This window comes from Somniosus microcephalus, chromosome 3, assembly GCF_052327205.1.
Source record: "Somniosus microcephalus isolate GS21.2 chromosome 3, FLI_Smic_1.0, whole genome shotgun sequence".
NCBI lineage: Eukaryota > Metazoa > Chordata > Chondrichthyes > Squaliformes > Somniosidae > Somniosus > Somniosus microcephalus.
Window position 1 is genome coordinate 155,906,086 of NC_140989.1, and position 24,829 is coordinate 155,930,914.

Genomic DNA, 24,829 nt, shown 5'->3' on the forward strand with positions numbered 1-24,829 from the left:
TGTAACTTCTGTAACAAAATTTTATGGGTAACAACATTTCAATGTTGAATAAAACGAGCAGAGGCGCTGAAGATTTTCGGACTATACACGTACGCATCTCCCATGCTGCTGTTCACACGAGTTAGGGATTTGCTAGTTTGAAACAGGATTGTACAAAGGGCTCACTGAGATTCAACGCTGAGCTTGGAAAAAAACTGCCAGAAAGATCAGTTGACTACTGCTCTGTGATCATGATTGGGCAATTAGTTTAAGGAACAGTCGCTTATGTTTCTGCAATTTGATAGTCGAAGAGACACAACAGTATCACACAAACATATATTCACATAGACAAATAGATAAACATCAAGATTTCAGTTAAAAATCTCCCTTTTAGAAATGCCACATTGGTCATTATGTGAAGTATCTGCATTCTTCATAATTTCAACAATAACCTATGGTTAGCAAGTTGTGTGGTAGTAAAGAGTTGCTGTCACTTGTTTCTCGCTCAGGGAATACCTCAAACAGTGCTGCTCAGAAAACTTGCTGATCATTTAAAAAACATTAGTGCTCCCACCTTTATAGGGATTGCTGTATTTTATGGGATTTCTGCCCACATGCAGATACAGACAACAGTTCCCAATTTAATGAAATGTATGAGATCAGTCCCCTTCAAATCAAATGGGCTCAATCTCAAATTGGCAGCCACAACTGGGAGACGTGCATGAGTTGTGAGGTACCAAGAGGAGAACACCAAGGGGGAGAAATTCAGTTGTTAGCGCCAGCCGTTATCGCCTTAAGAGGGCGATAAGTGGGGCGCGAAGTGGCTAGCGCCCGGGCGCGGCGAGACCTGCGCCTCTCGCAAAATTGAGCGGACATTTAGCGTCAGCGCAAAACCGCAACGCCCGCTCAGCTGCGCGCGCAGATCCTTGCGTCATTTCATGGTGCAACGCCCTTGGTGCGCCCCGAACTGGAACTTCAGTGGCGCCCCCCCCCTTTCCGCCTGGCGCTCTCAGCGACTGGTTGACTGGAACGGTTCCCAGTCGCTGTGGGGTTGGGGGGGTGCTATTTAAAGGGGGCTCTTCCTGGCTTCTTAGTGGTAGCCACTTTGGACCACTCCTGTGTGACTCAGTGTCAAATTCTTTGTCTTTCAGTACTCCTGTGAAGCACCTTGGGACGTTTTACTACGTTAAAGGCGCTATATGAATACAAGTTGTTGTTGTAAACTATCAAAGATGATAAATATTCATGTTTTCTTAAACTTCCAATCTCAGGTAAACTTTGGGGGTGTTGTCTCAGACAAGTGTTGAAGTCGTGAAGTGAATCTATGCTTGCTGTGCATTCACGGTTGCTTAGACTCCCAGGAGCTTCAGGTTGTCACAAATCCTTCATTTATTCTATTCAATATAAAATATACCACTAAAATAAGTGAGGAGATCATTGAATGTATGTTAAATAATTTAAGTCATTGTTCAAAAATGGGGACGAGTTGGAATGACGAGTTGTGTGTCATGGAGCACATCTTACTGCAAATCATATCCACTGCTCCCATTTTTTCAGACAGCAGTTGCTGGTAATGATTCTGATGTTCATTTAATCTCTCCTGCCTTCCACCCTATCAGACCTTCACTTTTATTCTTTACACCCCTCCCCCCCTTTCCCTGCCTCTGTGCTTGCTTAAAATCTGTTACATCTGTAACATTTTCCAATTCTGACAAAAGGTCACCAGCCTGAAACATTGGGACCGATTGTGTGGGAAATGGTCGGATTCCCCGAATATGGGGTTCTGACACACAAAAAAAGGGGTCAACCAGCTGCACGCAATTTTCCCTCAAGTGGCCAATTAAGTTCCAGCGTGTGGGCAGCCTTGCTAATTGTCCATTTCCAGTCAGAAATCCCCACAATATGATGTCATCATTCGTGGTGCTTTCAAGGTCCATAGCAAGTACTGCTTCCTCTGTTGGCTTCCAAACGAACCATACAGGATGGCAGAGGAGCCTGCAGCAGCTGTGGCCAGTGCCAGACACCGAGCTGCCTCCAAATTCGACGAAGCTTCACTGCAGGCATTATTGGATGGGGTTAGGGCCCACAGGGAGGTCGTCTTCCCTATGTCAGGCAGGAAGAGGCCTCCCACTGAGACCAAGGCTGCATGGATGCAGGTGTCAGCAGATGTCAACTCGAATGTGCATGTAACCTTGGCATCACATCTCTAACTCCTTCCTCTACTCCCCCACAGGGCCATCCAGAGCCCCCGTCCCCACTGTGGAGGAGGAAGAGGCTGTGCAGCTAGACTCCTCAGAGGAAGCGCCAACCTCTGAGGGCGCAGCGTCAGCAGAAGTAAGCGCACCCAGCACCAGCGCAGACACTCACAGTTCGGGGGGACCTTCGGGACATAGAGTAGTGTTGTCACCTGGTGTTTCACAGCTCACAAGTGAGCATCAGCAGATTCTGGAGACAGGGACAGCAGTGGAGAGTCCTCGTCGGAGGGCGCAGGACTCTGCCAGCTCAGCTCAGCTGCACGGCATGTCGACCCTCTGCCTCTGGGTCCATCTGCAAGAGAAGAGGTGATGGATCTCCATGGATAGATGCAGGAGTCTCTGGCAGGTTTTGTCTCCAGGGTCGCTGCGAGTGCGGAGTGAATGGAGGAGTCCATAGCGACCATGAGCAGAGCCTTTGTGGAGTCATTGGCGCAGGAACGCATCACCATGGAAAGGTTGGCAACCTTCATGGAGGAGATAACTCGCCAGGGTACGGAAAACATGGTGAGTGCTCATAAGAGAATGACATCTCTTGAGGAGCGTTGGCCATCTATTGAACAGAGAAACCAGACCTTCATGGAAGTCCTTCTGAGTAGGACTGCCAGTGCAGATACGGGTCCCCATGGCCTCCTAAAGCGCAGCAAGGTGCTCTCAAGCCACTTCCAAGCGCTGGCCCCTTCTGGTCTGTGCAGCTTCAGGTGAGCGAGCAGCAGCCTGGTGCTCCTGGTGCTCATCCTGGTTCTGCTGCTGGAGATCCTCTAATGGCAAGAAGGGAAGGAAGAAAAGACGTCCCATGCTTCTGGTAGATGCCTCCGCTGTGGAAGCGCTGAGTGAGGGTGGCGAGAGGGGCTTCCCAGGAGATCACATTGGAGAAGTGTGTGAGGCTCCAACCTTCCACAGCTGTGCCTAAGCCTTGAAGAAGTAGCTCCAAGCCTGCAACAACAAGGTCCTTCAACATACAAATGCTGTCCCTTTAAATCGCAGCTTTCCCGAATGACCTGCAGCTGAGAGCAAGCAAGCCGGCAAGCTTCATGCCAGGTTTCATCAGCGGGGTTCCCCGCAGGCGTGTTTAGCATGGGGAACCCCTGAAAATCGCAAGGCCACCCTAAAATGGCATTAAACATGCCAATAATTGCTGATTAGGGTCCTGACGGCCAGTCCCGCCAGCGGCAGGCGGGACTGATTCGGCTCGTGGAGAAACGGCGGTCCAAAAGTCGGACGGGGCGGGGAATCGGGCGGGGGGAGTCGTGACCCCCTATTTCTGCGATTTTCGGCCCCCGCCCGCCTGAAAAGCCGCCCGACGGCTGGCAGAAAATCGGGACCATTAACTCTGTTTCTCTCTGCACAAATGCTGCCTGACCTGCTGAGTATTTCCAGCATTTTCTGTTTATATTTCAGATTTCCATATTCCGCAGCACTTTGCCGTTGTATTACCGCAAATCATGCTAGTGACGTTTTTAGTGATGCATGCAATCTTTACTTGTTCATACATTGTACTACTTTGAATGATAAACTAAAGAGGTGCACTACCTGATTTACTAAACTCCTGATACCAGACAGACGTCTTAGTTTTCATCAAGTTATGTGGACAGTGTTTAAGTAGGGAACAGAATAAATTGGTTTTAGTCAATAATTTTTCATTTGTGTTTTATTTTCCTGGAATAATGTAATTCTTGTTATCTTTGAACTTAATTTGTTCCAACGAGACATGTTCTACATGTACGGTTTTGATACTTGCATAGAAAATGACATGCAAGTTTATCCTCTTTCAATCCAGTCCATCCATCCATCAGATGAGATGAATGTAAATGATGACAGTTGGCACTTGCCTTTTCGTAACACAGCATTTGACAGAAGAGTTTGAAGACAGTGGTTTACTAACTAGAGAAAGATACAGAAGAATAGATCACAAAGATAAGTACAGATCAGGGAAGTCATCCAGCCCATCTAGCTTATCCCTCTATAAAAAAACACAATCACAGCATGAAACCCTTGCATGAGTTTTTGCCTTCACTGCTCCTATCCAGAGGACCATGAATCGGTCTTTGTGCTTCCTGACATTAGGCCTAAACTTGTCCTTTTACTAGCTTACACTTATGTCCCCTTGACCTAGGTATGGTTTAAACTGAAATGGTGCTCAGGAATAACCTTTTCTATTCTACTTACTATCTTATATTCCTCTATAAGGTACCTCTCACTTGTCTCCTTCCCAGGCTGAAGAGTCCAGGTTTTTTAAAATATATTTCTCACAACTCAGTCATTTGACACAATGGATCAGGAGCAAGGCCCTTCTCTGCATCAATTCTAGGGCTTGTACTTACTTATCCAAATGGAATTTCCCATAATTCTGCTCTGTTGCAAATTATATCTAGGTCCTTTTATAGCTTCTTGGCTGCTTCACTAGACTTGACACCACTTGAGTGAGGAAAAACAGAGTTCCAGGCAGCCATTTTAAAATGCATGCATAAAGCTCTGCTAGCCTCCAGTTGCCAATGAAATAACAACAGAAAATGCTGGAAAAACTCAGCAGGCCAGGCAACATCCATGGAGAGAAATTAAGAGTCAACGTTTCGGGTCAAAACCCTTTATCAAGACTAAAGAGGCACAGGGAATGAAATAGATTAAGAGGCCGGGCTGGGAGAGAACAAAAGAGAAGAGACATTAAGAGGTATTCAAAACGAGACGAGATGGTGATAGGACTAGTGGAGACAAAAGACAGCTTCTTCCGATTAGGCACTTTACAGCCTTCCGGACTCGATATCGAGTTCAACAATTTCAGATCATAACCTCGGCCCCTATTACATTTTTACTTATATTTTTTATCCACACCTTTGTTTTGGTTTTTCCCTCCCCCACCCACCCTTTCCTTTTTTTCTCTCTCCCACATGGCAGCTGTCTCCCATTCTGCCAGCACATTTCACACCTAATCTAGAGCCGTCTTTTGTCTCCACTAGTCCTATCACCATCTCGTCTCATTTTGAATACCTCTTAATGTCTCTTCTCTCCCAGCCTGGCCTCTTAATCTACTTCATTCCCTGTGCCTCTTTAGTCTTGATAAAGGGTTTTGACCTGAAACGTTGACTCTGATTTCTCTCCACGGATGTTGCCTGGCCTGCTGAGTTTTTCCAGCATTTTCTGTTGTTATTTCGGATTTCCAGCATCTGCAGTATTTTGCTATCGTACTAGTTGCCAATGAAAGTTTGAATGATAGAAAAAAGCTGATGGGATAGTCAGTTCTTCTTAATCAAACACCCAAAGAGTGCACAGTGTACCTCCTGAATTCTTTATAAACAACAAAATACACAATGCTAGCAATGAAAGATCAGCCTGTCAAGGTTGTGCATGATGTAGTGCAAAAGAGATCTTGCCATGCCAATGCCAAATATGTAGTATTACTAGGCCATTTGTCCATCTCCCCAGTAATATCTAACTGAAACTTGCTTCTGAACAGTGACAGCGCTGTTGAGATGTGTTTTTTATAAACTGTAAAAAGCGTACTCTCATTTAAAAATAGTGCATATAAGTAACTAATCATCCAATTACATCAGTTATTTCAGCTGTGTGTCAAAAAGGGTGACACAATGAACAGCAATTTCATTATCGGTACAGTTGTCAACAGTGTAATTGGTCTCTTTTATGTAAACATCCAACAGCTGCTACATAGGTCCACTGAAAAGTGGCGACTTGGATTGGATTTTCAGAAACACTATAATTTCCACTCTCCCAAGACTCGGCGGTTTATAAACAACCTGACCCATTTGGGACAGCTCAGTGTAAAGAAAACTGCATCATAGTGGAGTACCAATTCCAGGAAGAGCAGGGGAGTTCTCCCCAGTGTCCTGGTCAGTAAAACAGATTATCTGGTCATTATCTCATTGCTGTTTGTGGGACCTTGCTGTGCACAAATTGGACATTACAAAGTGACAACACTTCAAAAATACTTCATTGGCTGTAAAGTGCTTTGGGATATCCTGAGGTCATGAAAGGCACCATATAAATGCAAGTTCCTTTTTTCTTTTATTTATTAATTCCAAGGATGTGGGCGTCGCTGGTAAGGCCAACATTTATTGCCAATCCCTAATTGCCCTTGAGAAGATGGTGGTGAGCCGACTTCTTGAACTGCTGCAGTCCTTGTGGTGAAGGTACTCCCACAGTGCTGTTAGGGAGGGAACAGCGATATATTTTCAAGTCAGGATGGGGAACTTACAGGTGATGCTGTTCCCATGCACTTGCTGCCCTTGTCCTTCTAGGTAGTAGAAGTCACAAGTTTGGGAGGTGCTGTCGAAGAAGCCTTGGCGAGTTGCTGCAGTGCATCTTGTAGATGGTACACACTGCAGCCACGGTACGCCGGTGGTGCAGGGGGTGAATGTTTGAAGTGGTGGATGCGGTGCCAATCAAGCGGGCTGCTTTGTCCTGGATGGTGTCAAGCTTCTTGAATGTTGTTGGAGCTGCACTCATCCAGACAAGTGGAGAGTATTCCAACACACTCCTGACTTGTGCCTTGTAGATGGTGGAAAGGCTTTGGGGAGTCAGGAGGTAAGACACTCATCACAGAATACCCAGCCGCTGACCTGCACTTGTAGCCACTGTATTTATGTGGCTGGTCCAGTAAAGTTTCTGGTCAATGGTGACCCCCAGGATGTTGACGGTGGGGGATTCGGCAATGGCAATGCCGTTGAATGTCAAGGGGTGGAGGTTAGACTCTCTCTTGTTGGAGATGGTCATTGCCTGGCACTTATGTGGCATGAATGTTACTTGCCACTTATCAGCTTAAGCCTGAATGTCGTCCAGCTCTTGCTGCATGAGGGCACGGATGGCTTCATTATCTGAGAAGTTGCGAATGGAACTGAACACTGCAATCATCAGCCAACATCCCCACTTCTGACCTTATGATGGAGGGAAGTTCATTGATGAAGCAGCTGAAGATGGTTGGGCTTCGGACACTGCCCTAAGGAACTCCTGCAGTGATGTCCTATGGCTGAGATGATTGACCTCCAACAACCACAACCATCTTGCTTTGTGCTAGTTATGACTTCTGCCAGTGGAGAGTTTTCCCCCTGATTCTCATCGACTTCAATTTTACTAGAGCTCCTTGATGCCACACTCAGTCAAATGCTGCCTTGATGTCAAGGGCAGTCACTCTCACCTCACCTCTGGAATTCAGCTCATTTCTTCATGTTTGGACCAAGGCTGTAATGAGGTCTGGAGCTGAGTGGTCCTGGCGGAACCTAAACTGAGCATTGGTGAGCAGGTTATTGGCAAATAAAAAAAAGTTTCACATGAATCATAATTTGCAGTAGTGCATCCTCAAAATCACTTTTCTTGTATTCCTTCAAAATCAGATATAAAACGCCTACTGAACATATGAGGGAAAATGAAGTTTCAACACTTTAAACATCACTATTGTGTCATTTTTCATCAATTAGTTATTCCCTACAGTACATGAGGATATTACGGAAGAACTGTTATGATGCATGTAAATTCAATCTGACATTCAAACCTGCAGTCAATGAAACTTCCTAAGAGTCACTTTTTACTGTACGGTTGCTATTAATTTATTTTAAAAAATACAACACATCCATCTGCACCCCATGCCAAATAAGTAAAACCACTTTTAGTGGTAGGGGATGGCAATGTCCGGGGAGGAGAAGAGACTCGGCCTGCCTTAAATACTGTTCATCATCTGTTCCCATTCATTCCTATTCCATTTATAATTTTGCTTGCTGCGGAGAAGCTTTGCTGTGTCGACGAATATTGTTATTATTCTCGCTGATTAAAGCACAGTACACAATCCATGGGCAGATGCAACAAACATGCTGAGTAGTGCACCATCAATCCTAGAAGGATTGAGAATAGAAAATTTAGCAGATTAAAGAGTCAATTGATATTCAGTTACAGGATCCAAGTTCCATGGAATCTCAGCTTCTTTCACATCACTGAAGTATAGAAACTGATCTCGGGGGTTATTATTCTACAGGTAGTAGTCTCGGACCAATACTTATAGAGCCGACACGCAGCTGGCAAGCTTGAGTTATTCTGTGTTAAGCACCATGTTAAGCACTGCACATACAGAGTGGAAAGGAGTAGACTGGATATGGGGGTCTCCCCATGGTTAACCTTACTGGAGGCCCCCAAAATCCAAAGCAAGATTTGCACATACCATTCCTCAAAAAGGAGACAAAAGACCTGCTTAATGGTACACAAAGGTGGTCAGAATTGTGTGGTCACGTCATCCTCCCTCCCTGCGATAAAGCACCTTGTCTCTGCTCATTACTTCTCTGTGATAATGAGGCAGAGATTGGAAACTTAACGTGACAAATTCTCAATGTGAACCCACATCCTATCATTGCACGTGCATTGGCATGGAACACCAACCTGTTAACACACTCAGCCACTTACACCAAAGATCGTTGGTTTCTACAAAACATGTTGGGAATCTTGGATTATGGCACTGGTATCTTAACCTTTAATTTTTTTTTAACCTTTTCACTGCCCGATTTTTGTCATTTGCAGAATAGCATTAAGTTCTGTTTATTGTGAAGTTATATTTTAATATTGCTTCTTCTGATAGATATCAATTTCCTACATTTTATTAAATTTCTTATTAAATTACATCTTTTGTTTAAAAAATGATGCATAATTACAAAATTGTGTCATTTAAAAGTAAAAGCAATGGCAAACATAACTATAGGTAAATATCAACTGGAGAGTAGTTTATTCAAACTGAAATATAGGTTTGTATCAATCAGGATGTTAATGAATTATCCACCTATTATTCATTGATATTTATCTATTATTTCACAGGCAAAGGTTGATTAATAAAAATATCACATCATAATTATGAAGCATTTTGTTAAGTTAATGGATACTTCTGAACGAAAACAGGCAACGTTCAAACTTTTGCCACAGAATGTACTATCATTCATTAATTGCTGAAAATGTTACCATTTCATTTCAGGCGTATGAACAAAAGGAAGAGTGTAGTATAGCTTGCCTGACCTTGACTTAAAAAGAGATTGTTACTTTTTAAAGTGCTAAAATATGTGTAGTCCAGACTATATGAAAAATTAAAATGAGTGCAAAATTTTAGGACTGGATAGGCGAATCATGAGTAATGAGCAAAGAAGATCAACCTTCCAAGGACATCTTTACCCATGGATTTGTACAGCCCATCAATAACAGTGAGAACTAAACTCTGCCACACTCCCCCCACCCCAGCCCCACCCACTCTACTGTTATGGAGCAGTTACAGCATTCTTCCATTCCAAAGAAATCTGGATTATCACTATAATTCCAAAAGTACAAAAGATGCACACCTTCTAAGTGACAAAGGGGAATGAAATTATATCTCATAAAATATGAAACCAGTATCGCTTGCTTAGCATAACCCCATTATGGGACTAGAGTTTCATAAAAGAAGAAAACTGTTAGAGTGCCAAAATAAGGTTGTTTAGAGTTTTTCATAGAACTGGTGAAGACTTTTGTTCTGCAGCTGAATTGTGCAACGGAAATGTACAAACTCTGTTTCAGAGATCCAAAATGTATACACCATAAATGCTGGTTTTGTTCACATCGCTATAAGTTTTCACTAACCCTGTGATTAACTATAAAACATTGTTGTCACAGAGCTGCTGAATATAGAGAAGAGTAGATGCGGTCACAATTTTATTCTGTGGCTATGCACGGTTTTAAAATAGTTTATTTTACAAAATGATCACACCAATTTTATCCTGTCCTGAAGTTGCTGATTCTTGTTGGAGTACAGTTCTATAATCATGCTTCTGTGTGGACCTTGGTAATGAGTGTTGGCAAGGCACTTAACCATGGAGCTGAAAAGTGAAAACCAGTGTTTACACACATGCACTTTCCAGCATGGATCATTGAACAGTAATCAAAAGCAGGAGCCCTGGCAGTATTTTTCTGCTTCCTGACACATGGACAAAGAGGCATAGTATTCTACGGACACTCCAGCTGAGATCAGTTAATTCAGCATCAACCAGGAAATAAACCTGGAACCTTCGTGGTCCAATTAGCTCAGTTCCATGCTGTGTGTTGCCTTTACCAACTGAGTCATCTGGGAGCAGTACACTTTACTGAGTCACAAATATTTATTCCAATAGTAGATGGATATTAAAATATTTCACTTTCGAAAGCAGAAGGCTCAGAAGTAAACAAATTTAAATCAGGTAGTGCAAAGTCCCAGCTTAAAATGTCCTCCTGGTATAATATCCAACATACATTTCCTTTGGGAAAGGATTCCTCATCTGGGGGTGTCCAAGTTGAGAAATCCTTCAACTTTTGAATTCTTTTCCACCAATTTTAAACATAAAACTGAGGATATCACCAGCATCCATTAGCCACTAATAACAAACTCATCAAAAGAATCTTTCAGTTGGTGGCTGGAGTACCAGAAGATTGAATTTGGTTTCGAATAACACCATCCAAACCAAATTCAGTTCCAAGCATATTGTATTTGAAAAATGCAAAGTGAAAGAAAATGGGTGGCAAGTTCATTTTTTGTACAGTTGGTGTATCTTTAAGAAAACATAACCCTCATAACTTTATGTATCTCCAAAATTATCACCTTATAATGTATACGGATTAATTTTCTGGTTATCCACCACAGATAATCACTCAACAAACATACAATAACTCACAATCTTCAATGCCATCTATCAGAACTACATGGAGCATAATGTTGCCAAAAAGAGTAGTAAGCCTGAGGATTGGGAGGATTTTAGAATTCAGCAAAGGAGGACCAAGAAATTGATAAAGAAAGGGAAAATAGAATATGAGAGTAAACTAGCGAGAGACATAAAAATAGACTGTAAAAGCTTCTATAGGTATGTAAAAAGGAAAAGAATAGCAAGAGTAAATGTGGGTCCCTTACAGGCTGAGACAGGATAAATTATAATGGGGAATAAGGAAATGGCAGAGAAATTAAACAAATACTTTGCGTCTGTCTTCATGGAAGAAGATGCAAAAACTTCCTGGAAATAGTGCAGAACCAATGGTCTAGTGAGAATGAGGAACTGAAAGAAATTAGTATTAGTAAAAAAGTAGTACCGGAGAAATTAATGGGACTGAAAGCTGATAAATCCCCTGGACCTGATAGCCTACATCCTTGGGTTTTGAAAGAGGTGGCTGTAGAGATAGTGGATGCATTGGTTGTCATTTTCCAAAATTCCATAGATTCTAGAACAGTTCCCGCAGATTGGAAGGTGGCAAATGTAACCCCACTATTTAAGAAAGGAGGGAGAGAGAAAACAGGGAACTACAGACCAGTTAGCCTGGCATCAGTAGTAGGGAAAATGCTAGAATCTATTATTAAGAATGTGGTAACAGGGCACTTAGAAAATAATAATAGGATTGGGCAGAGTCAACACGGATTTATGAAAGGGAAATCATGTTTGACAAATCTGTTAGAGTTTTTTGAGGTTGTAACTAGCAGAATAGATAAGGGGGAACCAGTGGATGTGGTGTATTTGGATTTATAAAAGCATTCGATAAGGTGCCACACAAGAGGTTATTAAACAAAATTAGGACTCATGGGATTGGGGGTAATATACTAGCATGGATTGAGGATTGGTTAATGGACAGAAAATAGAGAGTAGGAATAAACGGGTCATTTTTGGGTTGGCAGGCTGTAACTAGTGGGGTACCGCAATGATCAGTGCTTGGGCCTCAGCTATTCACAATCTACATCAATGATTTGGATGAGGGGACCAAATATACTGCATACAGTTTTGGTGTCCATACTTAAGAAAAGACATACTTGCTCTCGAGTCAGTACAAAGAAGGTTCACTCGGTTAATCCCGGGGATGAGGGGAAGTTCCTCGGAGTCCACATCACGGAAGACCTCTCCTGGTCCCTCAACACCTCCTCTCTGGTGAAGAAGGCCCAGCAGCGCCTATATTTCTTGAGGAGGCTGAAGGGATGTAATCTGTCACCCCTGATCCTCTCTAACTTCTACCGCTGCACTGTAGAGAGCATCCTGACAAACTGTATCACGGTATGGTATGGCAGCTGTAGCTCCCATGACCGGAAAGCCCTGCAGCGGGTAGTCAAAACTGCCCAACGCATTACCGGCACCCGGCTACCGACCATAGAACATATATATCAGAAACGCTGCCTACGGAGGGCACGGTCCATCATCAAAGACCCTACCCACCCCAGCCACAGTCTGTTCACCCTCCTACCATCTGGAAGACGCTACAGATGCATTCGCACCCGTACGACCAGATTTAGGAACAGCTTCTTTCCCAGGGCTGTCATCCTACTGAACTCCACAAATAAACACTAAAGCCTGCACATCTGCCGATGCACTTTATTATGGTCATATTTATGCTAATATATATGTACAAATATGTTGAAATGTTTAAGTGTCCTAATCCAAATTGTACACTCTCGGGAGCCGCAAGCCTACATTTCGTTGTACTGCACTTGTGCACTAACAATGACAATAAAAGTTGATTTGATTTGATTTGATTTTGAGAGGTTGAGTAGATTGGGACTCTACTCATTGGAGTTCAGAAGAATGAGAGGCGATCTTATTGAAACATATAAGATTGTGAAGGGGTTGGATCGGGTGGATGCGGGGAGGATGTTCCCGATGATGGGTGAAACTAGAACTAGGGGGCATAGTCTTAGAATAAGGGGCTGCTCTTTCAAAACTGAGATGAGGAGGAACTACTTCACTCAGAGGGTGGTAGGTCCATGGAATATGCTGCCCCAAAAAGCTGTAGAAGCTACATCATTACATAAATTTAAAACAGAAATAGACAGTTTCCTAGAAGTAAAGGGAATTAAGGGTTACGGGGAGCGGGCAGGAATTTGGACATGAGTGTAGGTTCGGCTCGGTCATGGCTCTGTGGGTAGCGGAGCGGGCCCAGGGGCCGTGTAGCCTGATCCTGCTCCTATTTCGTGTGTCTAATTCTGTTAGATTCAGGAGATGGTTCTGTGATAGTAGAATGGTGGTTAGGATCAGATCAGCCATGATCTTATTGAATGGCGGAGCAGGCTCGAGGGGCCGATTGGCCTACTCCTGCTCCTATTTCTTATGTTCTTATGTCATATATCCAAGTTTGCTGATGATAAAAAGCTGGGTGGGAATGTAAGTTGTGAGGAGGATGCAAGGAGGCTTCAAGGGGAGATAGACAGGCTAAGTGAGTGGGCAAGAACATAGCAAATGGATATAATGTGGAGAAATGTGAAGTTACCCACTTTGGTAGGAAAAATAGAAAAGCAGAGTATTTTTTAAATGGTGAAAGATTGGGAAATGTTGGTGTTCAGAGGGACTTGGGTGTCCTTGTACACGAATCACTGAAAGATAACATGCAGGTACAGCAAGCAATTAGGAAAGCAAATGGTATGTTGGCCTTTATTACAAGAGGATTTGAGTATAAGAGTAAAGACATCTTACTGCAATTATATAGGGCCCTGGTGAGACCACACCTGGAGTATTGTGTACAGTTTTGGTCTCCTTACCTAAGGAAGGATATACTTGCCATAGAGGGAGTGCAACAAAGGTTCACCAGACTGATTCCTGGGATGAGTGGGATTGTCCTATGAGGAGAGATTGAGTAGACTAGGCCTATATTCTCTAGAGTTTAGAAGAATGAGAGGTGATCTCATTGAAACATACAAAATTCTTACAGGGCTTGACAGGGTAGATGCAGGGAGGATGTTTCCCCTGGCTGGGGAGTCTAGAACCAGGGGTCACAGTCTCAGAATTTAGGACTGAGATGAGGAGAAATTTCTTCACCCAGAGGGTGGTGAATCTTTGAAATTCTCTACCCCAGAGGGCTGTGGAGGCTCAGTCGTTGAATATATTCAAGACAGAGATCGATAGATTTTTGAATATTAAGGGATATGGGGATAGTGGAGGAAAGTGGAGTTGAGGTAGAAGATCAGCCATGATCTTATTGAATGGCGGAGCAGGCTCGAGGGGCTGAATGGCCGACTCCTGCTCCTATTTCTTATGTTCTTATGTTCATCTAGCAAAATCAAAATAACACTAACCCACAGGATAGACGGTAGATATTTAACTTTTTTCCAAATATATATACCTGGAAGTAGTTTTGAGGTTCTAATCCTGATGTATAGAGATTATAAAGATTATAAACTACTCTTCTGGTTTGTAATTTCCTCTGCAATCTGTCATGCGATTACTGGCTTGTAATCACTCTTCTGTAGTCATTACGTTCTGCATAGTTAAATATTTAATGCCCTAAAATTTTAATCTATTAAATAGTAAACAATAGGATTAGCAGTTAATAATCTTCTACCTTCATTTGTTTCAGTGTGTCTGAACCTGATGTTAATGCTGCGACCTGGGCTTCAATACTCTCAAAATCCTTAAGCAACTGATGGTTGCGAAGTTGGGCTTTCCTTTCCCGTTCACATATTTCTTTCAAATAACTTTTCAATCTGGCACTTCTTAGCCTGAAATTGAGAAAAAGGAACAGATTGTTACAAAAAATTTAAGGAGATGTTTTTCTAACATAAAAAGAGCATCAGCCAGAATACTGGCAATATGTAAAATTAGACGATTTAAATATCTAATATCAAATCCACTCCATTTGAAATGTTAATAATTCACGTTTCAGCATTTGCAAATAAAGGTGATGCCAAATAATGACACATTTTGATATTAGTCCACCTATGCATTGTAGGATTCACAAAATTCCGGGACCCCCTACTCAATGGACATGTGTCTGGAATTTAAAAAGGGACTGTGTTGGACCTTCTGGAGGAGAAATGTGGACAGAAATATCTCACTATTAGGTGCCTTTGGACTAAACTAGGGCCTATTGGATTGAGTCTGGACATTTAAAATTGTATGCTGGGTCTGCACAAGGAAATGGGATCCTAATAGGGCTGCTAACCCACCTGGGAGGCAGGCCCCCAGGGAGACATTAGCAGTCTAACAAAAGCCCACATACCAGGGACCCAGATACATACATATTTTAATAGTTCTTAAAACGGCTATACAGAAAAACCCTGGCATCAGCAAAACACACAATGGACAGTATCAAGACCTGATTACATTCTAACAGCACCATTCAAAAACCCCATCAACCCCTTTGGGAATCTTGTATCATACTAATGCTGAATCAGCCCACCAAAATTCTCACAAAGGGATCACATCAGAGTTGATCAGCCTGCCAAAATCGCACAAAAGGGAGTCATCTAAAATCAATTGTGCACCTGAGTTTTGGCGCAAAAGTTTAAGCAGCCTCTCGGGTATAACTGTGGGCTTGCTAGTAGCTAAAGAGGCCTCAACAGACGGGCTGAAGAGCGAGAGTGCCGGCGGACAGCAGCAGCAGCACACCGGAGCAGAGAAACGTACCCGAGAACATGCTGGAAAAGCACTTGGACTCTGGGCTCTTTGAGTCTGGCTTTGAAACATCTAACTTGCCGCACGAGGTTACAACAACGCAACAAGAAAACCTAACAAGAAGCCTCGGAGTCACTGAAAGATCAACCATCATCCAGCGCTGACTCTAGGAAAACTTGTTTACCATCAAAACGTCGACCAGTGCTAATACCGAAGACACCGCAACCAGCCAAGGAGTCCACAAGATTGAGGAGAGAGAAAGCAGTGTGCAACTGGTCTAAACTGTGGAGAAATCCTTTGGTGAGCATAGTCCCTGTAATTTCAGAGCCTAACTTAGTTAGTGTAGTGGTGGGAGGTGGTTTTAATTTGTTTTGGTTTCTTTTCTCTCACTGCATAACCTCTGTACCCGTTGCGTATACGTTTTTGTTTAGTTAATTCGTGTGGTGTGCGATTTCTAAATAAAATATTTGTTCTTGCACCAAACAGTGGTCTGCCTACATCTATCACATCCCCTAAATAATTCCAAGCCCCAGAACCAGGAAGTGGGACGACCCAAACCGTCAGGGTCAATTTAAAAGGCCGACAAACCCACCACCCCCTACAGCATGGAGCACTTTGTGGTCTGCATCTCAATATTTCACTGATGCACGCTTTTCTTTCTTCCTTTCCTGAAGATGCAGTTCTACATGCACCAGCCTGTGGCCGTTCTTCATGTGTAAGTCTAGATAATGAAAGGTACATATTTTGGTCCTGGTGCTCTAATGGCAGAACCCCGGAGAAGCGAGCATAACACTTGCCAAAATTGTGCTGGACCAGACTTGTGGGATTTCCTGAGATTTTCCACATTACATATTCGTGGTGAGCTCCTAGCCTGAACTGGGCCTGTCTTTGGGAACTCAAATGGGGCGTAGGAAATAACGCATGGCTGCAACTCTTATTTAAAGGGACAGATTAGTTGTTGTTAAGGAAATATGGCTGCAGGAGGGAGTAAATCAATTCCATTCTCAGATGCATGTTTGGAGGCCCTCTGAGAAGGAGGGTTGCACTCCAGGACAACGTCCTCTCAGAAGAAATGTGGCAACTGTTTGGTAGCAGATGGCTGTCAGACTAAGTCCAGTCTTCTAAAAGATGAGGAAAAGGGTTAATAGCCTCCGGAGGTTTGCCATGGTAATGCTAGCTAGCAGTGCATTATGTCAAGTAGATGGACAAAGTATGCAGGCCACGAACAGTTTGCACTCAACCTGTCAGACCGTGACTGAGGCTGCTTATTAACCCCTAAGAAACGTGTAATTGGCAAATTAATTTCAATACAGATAAGTGTGAGGTAGTACATTTTGGTAGGAAGAATAAGGAGGCCACAAACTCCTTGGAAAATAAGTGTCTAATTGGGTGGAGGAACAGAGGGATCTGGGGGTACAGATACACAAATCATTAAAAGTAGCGACGCAGGTTGATAAGGCCATAATAAAAGCAAATAAAGAATTGGGATTCAATTCTAGAGGGATAGAATTGCAAAGCAAAGAAGTTACGTTAAACTTGTATAGAACCTTGGTTAGACCACACTTGGAGTACTGTGAACAGATCTGGTCTCCATATTATAAAACAAATATACAGGCACTGGGGAAGGTGCAAAGAAGATTTACTAGAATGATACCATAACTGAGAGGTTATCCCCATCAGGAAAGGATGAACAGGCTGGGGCTCTTTTCTCTAGAAAAGAGAAGACTGATGGGGGTGACCTGATAGAGGACTTTAAAATTATGAAGGGGCTTGATAGGGTAGACATAGAGAAGATGTTTCCACTTTAAAAAAAATCGTTTTTATGGGATGTGGGCGTCGCTGGCAAGGCCAGCATTTATTGTCCATCCCTAATTGCCCTTGAGAAGGTGGTGGTGAACCGCCTTCTTGAACTGCTGCAGTCTGTGGTGAAGGTACTCCCACAATGCTGTTAGGTAGGGAGTTCCAGGATTTTGACCCAGCGATGATGAAGGATCAGCGATATACTTCTAAGTCAGGATGGTGTGTGACTTGGAGGGGAACTTGGAGGTGGTGGTGTTCCCATGCGCCTGCTGCCCTTGTCCTTCTAGGTGGAAGAGGTCGCGGGTTTGGGAGGTGCTGCCGAAGAAGCCTTGGCGAGTTGCTGCAGTGCATCTTGTAGATGGTACACACTGCAGCCACGGTACACCGGTAGTGGAGGGAGTGAATGTTTAAGGTGGTGGATGGGGTGCCAATCAAGCAGGCTGCTTTGTCCTGGATGGTGTCGAGCTTCTTGAGTGTTGTTGGAGCTGCACTCATCCAGACAAGTGGAGAGTATTCCATTACACTCCTTACTTGTGCCTTGTAGATGGTGGAAAGGCTATGGGGAGTCAGGAGATGAGACACTCGCCGCAGAATACCTAGTCTCTGACCTGCTCTTGTTGCCACTATATTTATGTGGCTGATCCAGTTAAGTTTCTGGTCAATGGTGACCCCCAGGATGTTGATGGTGGGGGATTCGGCGATGGTAATGCCGTTGAATGTCAAGGGGAGGTGGTTAGACTCTCGCTTGTTGGAGATAGTCATTGCCTGGCGCGAATGTTACCTGCCACTTATCAGCACAAGCCTGAACGTCATCCAGGTCTTGTTGCATGCGGGCATGGACTGCTTCATTATCTGAGGAGTGGGCAAGACCAGAACTAGGGGCCATAAATATAAGATAGTCACTAATAAATCCAATAGGGAATTCAGGAGAAACGTCCTTACCCAGAGTGGTTAGAATGTGGAACTCACTACCTCAAGGAGTAGTTGAGGGGAATAGCATAAATGCATTTAAGGGGAAGCTAGGTAAGGACATGAGGGAGAAAGGAATGGAATGATATGTTGATGGGATTAGATGAAAAGGGGTGGGAGGAGGCTCGTGTGGAGCATAAACACTGGCATGGACCTGTTGGGCCGAATGGCCTGTTTCTCTGCTGTAAATACTCTGTATTAGTGCCAATTAAAAATAAAACTCACTTAACCATTTGGAAATGTTCCTCCACAAAGTAAACTTACCACACAACTAACATGCATGGTGCATGTTCAATTACTCACATACAAGCTTTAATATATTTGGTATTGTGCGCTTCAAACTTACAGCCTCTCAGTACTACTTCTCTCCATGTAGGACAAAGTAGTGCATAAAAGCAGAGGGCAGACCTGAAGAGCTTTTACAGATATATGAAAAGAAAAAGATTGGTGAAGTCAAGCGTAGGTCCCTTGCAGTCAGAATCAGGGGAATTTATAATGGGGAACAAAGAAATGGCAGACCAGTTAAATACATACTTTGGTTCTGTCTTCACAAAGGAGGACACAAATAACCTCCCAGAGATGTCGGGGAACATAGGGTCTAATGAGAGGGAGGAACTGAAAGAAATCAGTATTTGTAGGGAAATTGACGGGATTGAAGGCCGATAATTCTCCAGGGCCTGATAATCTACATCCTAGGGTACTTAAGGAAGTGCCCCTAGAAATAGCAGATGCATTGCTGGTCATCTTCCAAAATTCGATAGACTCTGGAACAGTTCCCATGGATTGGAGGGTAGCTAATGTTACCCCACTATTCAAAAAAGGTGGTAGAGAGAAAACGGGGAATTATAGACCGGCAAGCCTGACATCGGTGGGGAAAATGCTAGAATCCATTATAAAAGATGTAATAGCAGAGCACTTGGAAAACAGTGACCGGATCGGACAAAGTCAACATGGATTTACAAAAGGTAAATCGTGCTTGACTAATCTACTGGAATTTTTTGAGGATGTAACTGGTAGAATAGATAAGGGAGAACCAGTGGATGTGGTGTATTTGGACTTTCAGAAGGCTTTCGATAAGGTCCCGCATAAGAGATTAGAGTGTAAAGTTAAGGCACATGGGATTGGGGGCAAGGTACTGACTTGGATAAAGAACTGGTTGGCAGACAGGAAGCAAAGAGTTGGAATAAACGGCTCTTTTTCTGAGTGGCAGGCAGTGACTAGTGGGGTACTGCAGGGATCGGTCCTTAGACCCCAGCTATTCACAATATATATAAATGATCTAGACGAGGGAACTAGATGTAATATCTCCAAGTTTGCTGACAACACAAAGCTGGGTGGGTGTGATACCGAGAAACTTCAGTATGATTTGGACAGGTTGGGTGATTGGGCAGATGTATGGCAGATGCAGTATAATGTGGATAAATGCGAGGTTATCCACTTTGGTGGCAAAAACAGGAAGGCAGATTATTATCTGAACGGCAATAGATTGGGAGAAGGGGAAGTGCAACGAGACCTGGGTGTCCTTGTGCACCAGTCGCTGAAGGTAAGCATGCAGGTGCAGCAGGCGGTTAAGGTGGCAAATGATATGTTGGCCTTCATAGCGAGAGGGTTCGAGTACAAGAACAAGGATGTCTTGCTGCAGTTGTACAGGGCCTTGGTGAGACCACACCTTGAGTATTGTGTGCAGTTTTGGTCGCCTTATCTGAGGAAGGATGTTCTTGCCATGGCGGGAGTGCAGCGAAGATTCACCAGGCAGCCACCTGGGATGGCAGGAATGACGTATGAGGAGAGATTGGGTAGATTGGGCTTATACTCGCTGGAGTTTAGAAGAATGAGAGGGGATCGCATTGAAACTTATAAAATTCTAACAGGACTGGACAGACTGGATGTAGGAAGGATGTTCCCGATGGCCAGGGAGTCTAGAACCAGGGGTCACAGTCTAAGGATAAGGGGTAAGCCATTTAGGACAGAGATGAGGAGGAATTTCTTCACCCAGAGAGTGGTGAACCTGTGGAATTCTCTACCACAGAAGGCAGCGGAGACCAATTCATTAAATATATTCAAGAAGGAGTTGGATATATTTCTTAAGGCTAAAGGGATCAAGGGATATGGGGAGAAAGCAGGGACTGGGTACTGAATTTGGATGATCAGCCATGATCTCATTGAATGGCGGAGCAGGCTCGAGGGGCCGAATGGCCTACTCCTGCTCCTATCTTCTATGTTTCTATATAAATGCAAGCCTTTCTTTTTTTTAATGTCTTCTGTAGTTCGATAGAGGGGTGACTCTCGGGGAGAATTTTCTGGCAACTACCGCTGGTAACTCAAAAGTGGAATGGCAGGGATCCGTCTCCCTAGGTTTGCGCCTTTCATGACCCAAGCAGCTTTACAACAAATGAAATACTTCTTTTTTGAAGTGTAGTCAGTGTTGTAATGTAGGAAACGCAGCAACCAATTTGCACACTGCAAGCTCCCATAAACAGCAATGTGATAATGACCAGATAATCTGTTTTAGTGATGTTGGTTGAGGGATAAATATTGGTTCGGGCACTGGGGATAACTCCCCTGCTCTTTTTCGAAATAGTGCCATGGGATCTTTTATGTCCACCTGAAGGGGCAGACGGGGCCTCGGTTTAACGTTTCAGCTGAAAGGTGGCACCTCCGACCGTGCAGCATTCCCTCAGTACTGCACTGGAGTGTCAGCCTTCTGACTCAACGGCGAGGGTGCTACCAACTGAGTCACAGCTGACAATTAACTACAAAACCTGATCCTGTTCTTATCTGACACCCACACATGTGCATTTTCCAAAAGAAGTCACTTAATGGCTATCAGGAATGGAACTTTTTTTGATTTTCCCTCTCTCCATGTCAGGAGTATTGATGACAATTGTAGTACCCCAATTGCTGACTCAACACAGAACAGATACAGAAACTGGCAACTTTTGGGGGCTGCTTTTCCTCTACTGCTGCAAGTCATCTTTAAAAGGTTAAGAGAACTGTTGTTAATCCCAAATGGTAATGTGCTAAGGGTAATTAACATTCCTGGGTCAGCTGATTTGCATCGTTATTGAGAGATCCAAGTGAAAATTGGGGCAAGTGCAAGGAACACAGCAGAGTTGGGAGAGGAAAATTGCAAGTAATATTTAAGGAAATGGGGAAATAAAGAAGTGTGGCAATGGGGAGACAAAAGGTTTTCAGAAAGGCTTGATGGGTTAGCGGATTAAGAAGCGAGACAAAAATGGGGGGAAAGAATAGCCCCATGTGCAGTCTCAAGGCTACAGCTGACCAATTCTATCACTGGCTATGCCAATCCTGTGGTACATACTAACCGCAAGTGTTCTCACAGCAGATGGAACAGCTCTGCGTCTGGATCCCTGCTGACCCAGATCATTGCCAGGACAGAGTAAGAGAGGTTTTAGTGTTTATCAGCCCTATACTACACCAGGCATTGAAATAATTTTGCTGATACTGGGTGCAGGAAATGGAAAAATGGTCTACAAAAAAAAAATCACCAAATTTGTTTTAAGTAAGACAGGTATTCACAATAAATGTTAAGAAGATCCTGATCTAAAAGTGCATGCAGTAATACAAATACAATGTAATGCTCTACTTACATCCACTGATCTGACTTGCTATATGCCAAAAGGTTCTTTTCCAGCTCCAGTCTTTTTCGTTCACTAAAAAAGGAAATTTAGAAAATGCTTCTGAAAGAATTCATGAACAGTTTTAGCATTATTGCAGACATTAGAAAACAAGGTCATGGGACATCTCATCCACTTTCAAACAGATGCAAGGCTTAGCTATTAAGAAGGAAATGTTTTATTTGGTGTTAACTGAATGGTTTTAAAGTTACTGTGGTCATTACAACCACTGGTAGTAATTGTAAATTAAGTGCAATTACACCGAAATTCATGAAACGACGTGACTCGTTGATGATATTAAAATACGTTGACTGTTAGCTGAATGCTTTTGATGCTATTGCACTTTGGAATCAAGTATTATAAATATATAGAAGCATAGAAATTTACAGCACAGAAGGAGGTCATTCGGCCCATCGTGTCATTGCCGGCCGAAAAAGAGCTATCCAGCCTAATCCCACTTTCCAGCTCTTGATCCGTAGCCTTGTAGGTTATGGCACTTCAAGTGTATATGCAAGTTTTTTAAAAATATGATGAGGGTTTCTGCCTTTACCACCCTTTCAGGCAGTGAGTTCCAGACCCCCACCACCCTCTGGGTGGAAAAAAGTTCTCAACTCCCCTCTAATCCTTCCACCAATTACTTTAAATCTATGGCCCCTAGTTATTGACCTCCCTGCTAAGGGAAATAGGTCCTTCCTATCCACTCTATCTAGGCCCCTCATAATTTTATACACCTCAATTAAATCTCTCCTCAGCCTCCTCTGTTCCAAAGAAAACAACCTCAGCCTATCCAATCTTTCCTCATAGCTAAAATTCTCCAGTCCTGCCAACATCCTCGTAACTCTCCTCTGTACCCTCTCTAGTGCAATCACATCTTTGCTGTAATGTGGTGACCAGAACTGTACGCAGTACTCTAGCTGTGGCCTAATTAGTGTTAAAAACAGTTGAAGCATAAACCCCCTGCTCTTATATTCTATGCCTCAGCTAATAAAGGAAAGTATCCCGTATGCCTTCTTAATTGTAGTGTATGTAACCTGTACTACCTTAAGAGGATACCTTAAGGTGGAGGACTACTTTTAACAGCTCCTGTACATTGTAGTACCGGTAGTGACCACACCGGTATATAAACCCTGTGGAGTAATATGTATCTCAGTTCCCGCTCTGACCCTCAATCACTAAAGACCTGTTTAGTTACTCTCTGTTGTCTGTGTCGTGTTATTCATAATAACTGCACTTGTAAACACAGACTCAACAGTGGCGATGAGTCTGATCGAACCTAGCAGCAGTTTTGCATCACCTCCCCCAGTACTGAATCTGGGGTACATTGGAAGGAGGCTGCGTCCTGGAACACGGGCGCCGACCAAGGGCATCCGCCCTCAGCATCCTGCAGAGCGGTGCATCGCAAGGGAGGCCATCGAGAACCGGGCTTGGTTTCCTGGCCACGAAGTCCAGCATAAGGGCTGGATACAGGTAGTGCGCAACCCTTCTATGGCAGCGGCGGGTAAGCCCGATCGAGTGGCGCGGGGGAAGACGGCCGAGCTTGTCGGAGGGAGAAGGGGAGGAAAGCATAGAGAGCGGAGAACAAGACTGCAGCCGGTGTAAGGGGCCGGACTGCAATCGCGGGGCAGAGACGTGCAGCAGCCAGAAAGGCGCTCCATTGCCACGAGGACCGCAGGAAGCGGCGTGGCAACAACAACAACAGCAGCAGCAGCAGCGCGGGAAAAGACGCCATCTTGAGCCAGCGGAGAAGACGACGAGCACGGGAGCCGCCATCTTAAATTTAAAAAATAATAATATCCGAAGAGAAAGAAGAAACTCAGCTAGGATGCCGAAAACAGGCAACATTACTGCATTCGACAACCATGTGGAAGATTGGTCCACTTATGTGGAACGCATCGAAGTTTATTGTAGAGCGAATGAAGTGTCGGACGATAAGAAAGCACTAACCCTATTAAACTTGATGGGTGCGAAGACGTACGGGTTATTGAGGAACCTGATAACCCCAGATAAACTGGTAGGAAAAAGTTTCACGGATATTGTTGCTATCCTGCAGGAGCACCTAAACCCTACACCGCTGCTGATAGCAGAACGATTTAAATTCTACAAGAGGAATCAGCATAAAGATGAGAGTAACGCTGATTACCTTACGGAATTACGCAAGCTATCAAAGCACTGTCAGTTCGGAGCAGGACTGGCAGATTCCCTACAGGACAAATTAGTCTGCGGTCTCCTGAGCGAAGGAACCCAGAAAAGGCTACTCTCAGAGAAAGAGTTGACACTGGACAAGGCTTTCAGCGTGGCCGTATCGTACGAAGCAGCAGCACGGGGAGCTGCAGAAATACAGCAAAAGCCACCTGAATTCAGCACCAATGAAATGGCATTGGGTGCAGTAAAGTGCTATCGTTGCGGTAGGACAACGCATGACCAGAACCAGTGCTGGTTCAAAGACAAAGAATGCAGGCAATGTGGCAAACTTGGTCACATAGCGAGAGTCTGCCGGTCAGGAAAGAAGACCAACAGCAAAAAGTCACCGCAGGAGAAGTACAAATAAAGTACATAAAGTGACAGAGAACAGTTCGGATGAACAGAAGACTGATTCAGACTCCAGCAGCAAGGAACTGGGTTGTCTGAAGATACATAATGTGGGCAACACAGCAGACCACCAAACTATCTGGGTCATGCTCAAGATAGCAGGAGTCCAAGTGAAGATGGAATTGGACACAGGATCGGCCTTAACGGTCATAAATAAGCGAGACTACAAAAGGTTATTCTCGCACATTCCCCTGAGGGATACGAAGATTGTATTGAAAATATACACGGGGCAAAAAGTATATCCCAAAGGAAAAATAAA

At 43.8% G+C, this 24,829-nt stretch overlaps 1 protein-coding gene across 4 annotated transcripts in view; it reads right to left on the bottom strand.

Moving 5' to 3' along the window:
• The window catches only part of kiz (kizuna centrosomal protein), a 433,449-nt gene that overhangs the window by 363,773 nt on the left and 44,847 nt on the right, over window positions 1-24,829 (bottom strand). For all 4 annotated transcript variants that reach the window (XR_015077557.1, XM_085981766.1, XM_085981765.1 and 1 more), the window contains exons 2-3: window positions 21,955-22,017; window positions 14,523-14,679 (exon numbers count right to left, since the gene is read on the bottom strand). Coding sequence is in view for 3 of the 4 variants with exons in the window: in XM_085981766.1 (XP_085837892.1) it covers window positions 14,523-14,679; window positions 21,955-22,017 (220 nt within the window). In the remaining variant the exon portion in view is untranslated. The remainder of the gene's footprint in view (window positions 1-14,522; window positions 14,680-21,954; window positions 22,018-24,829) is intronic.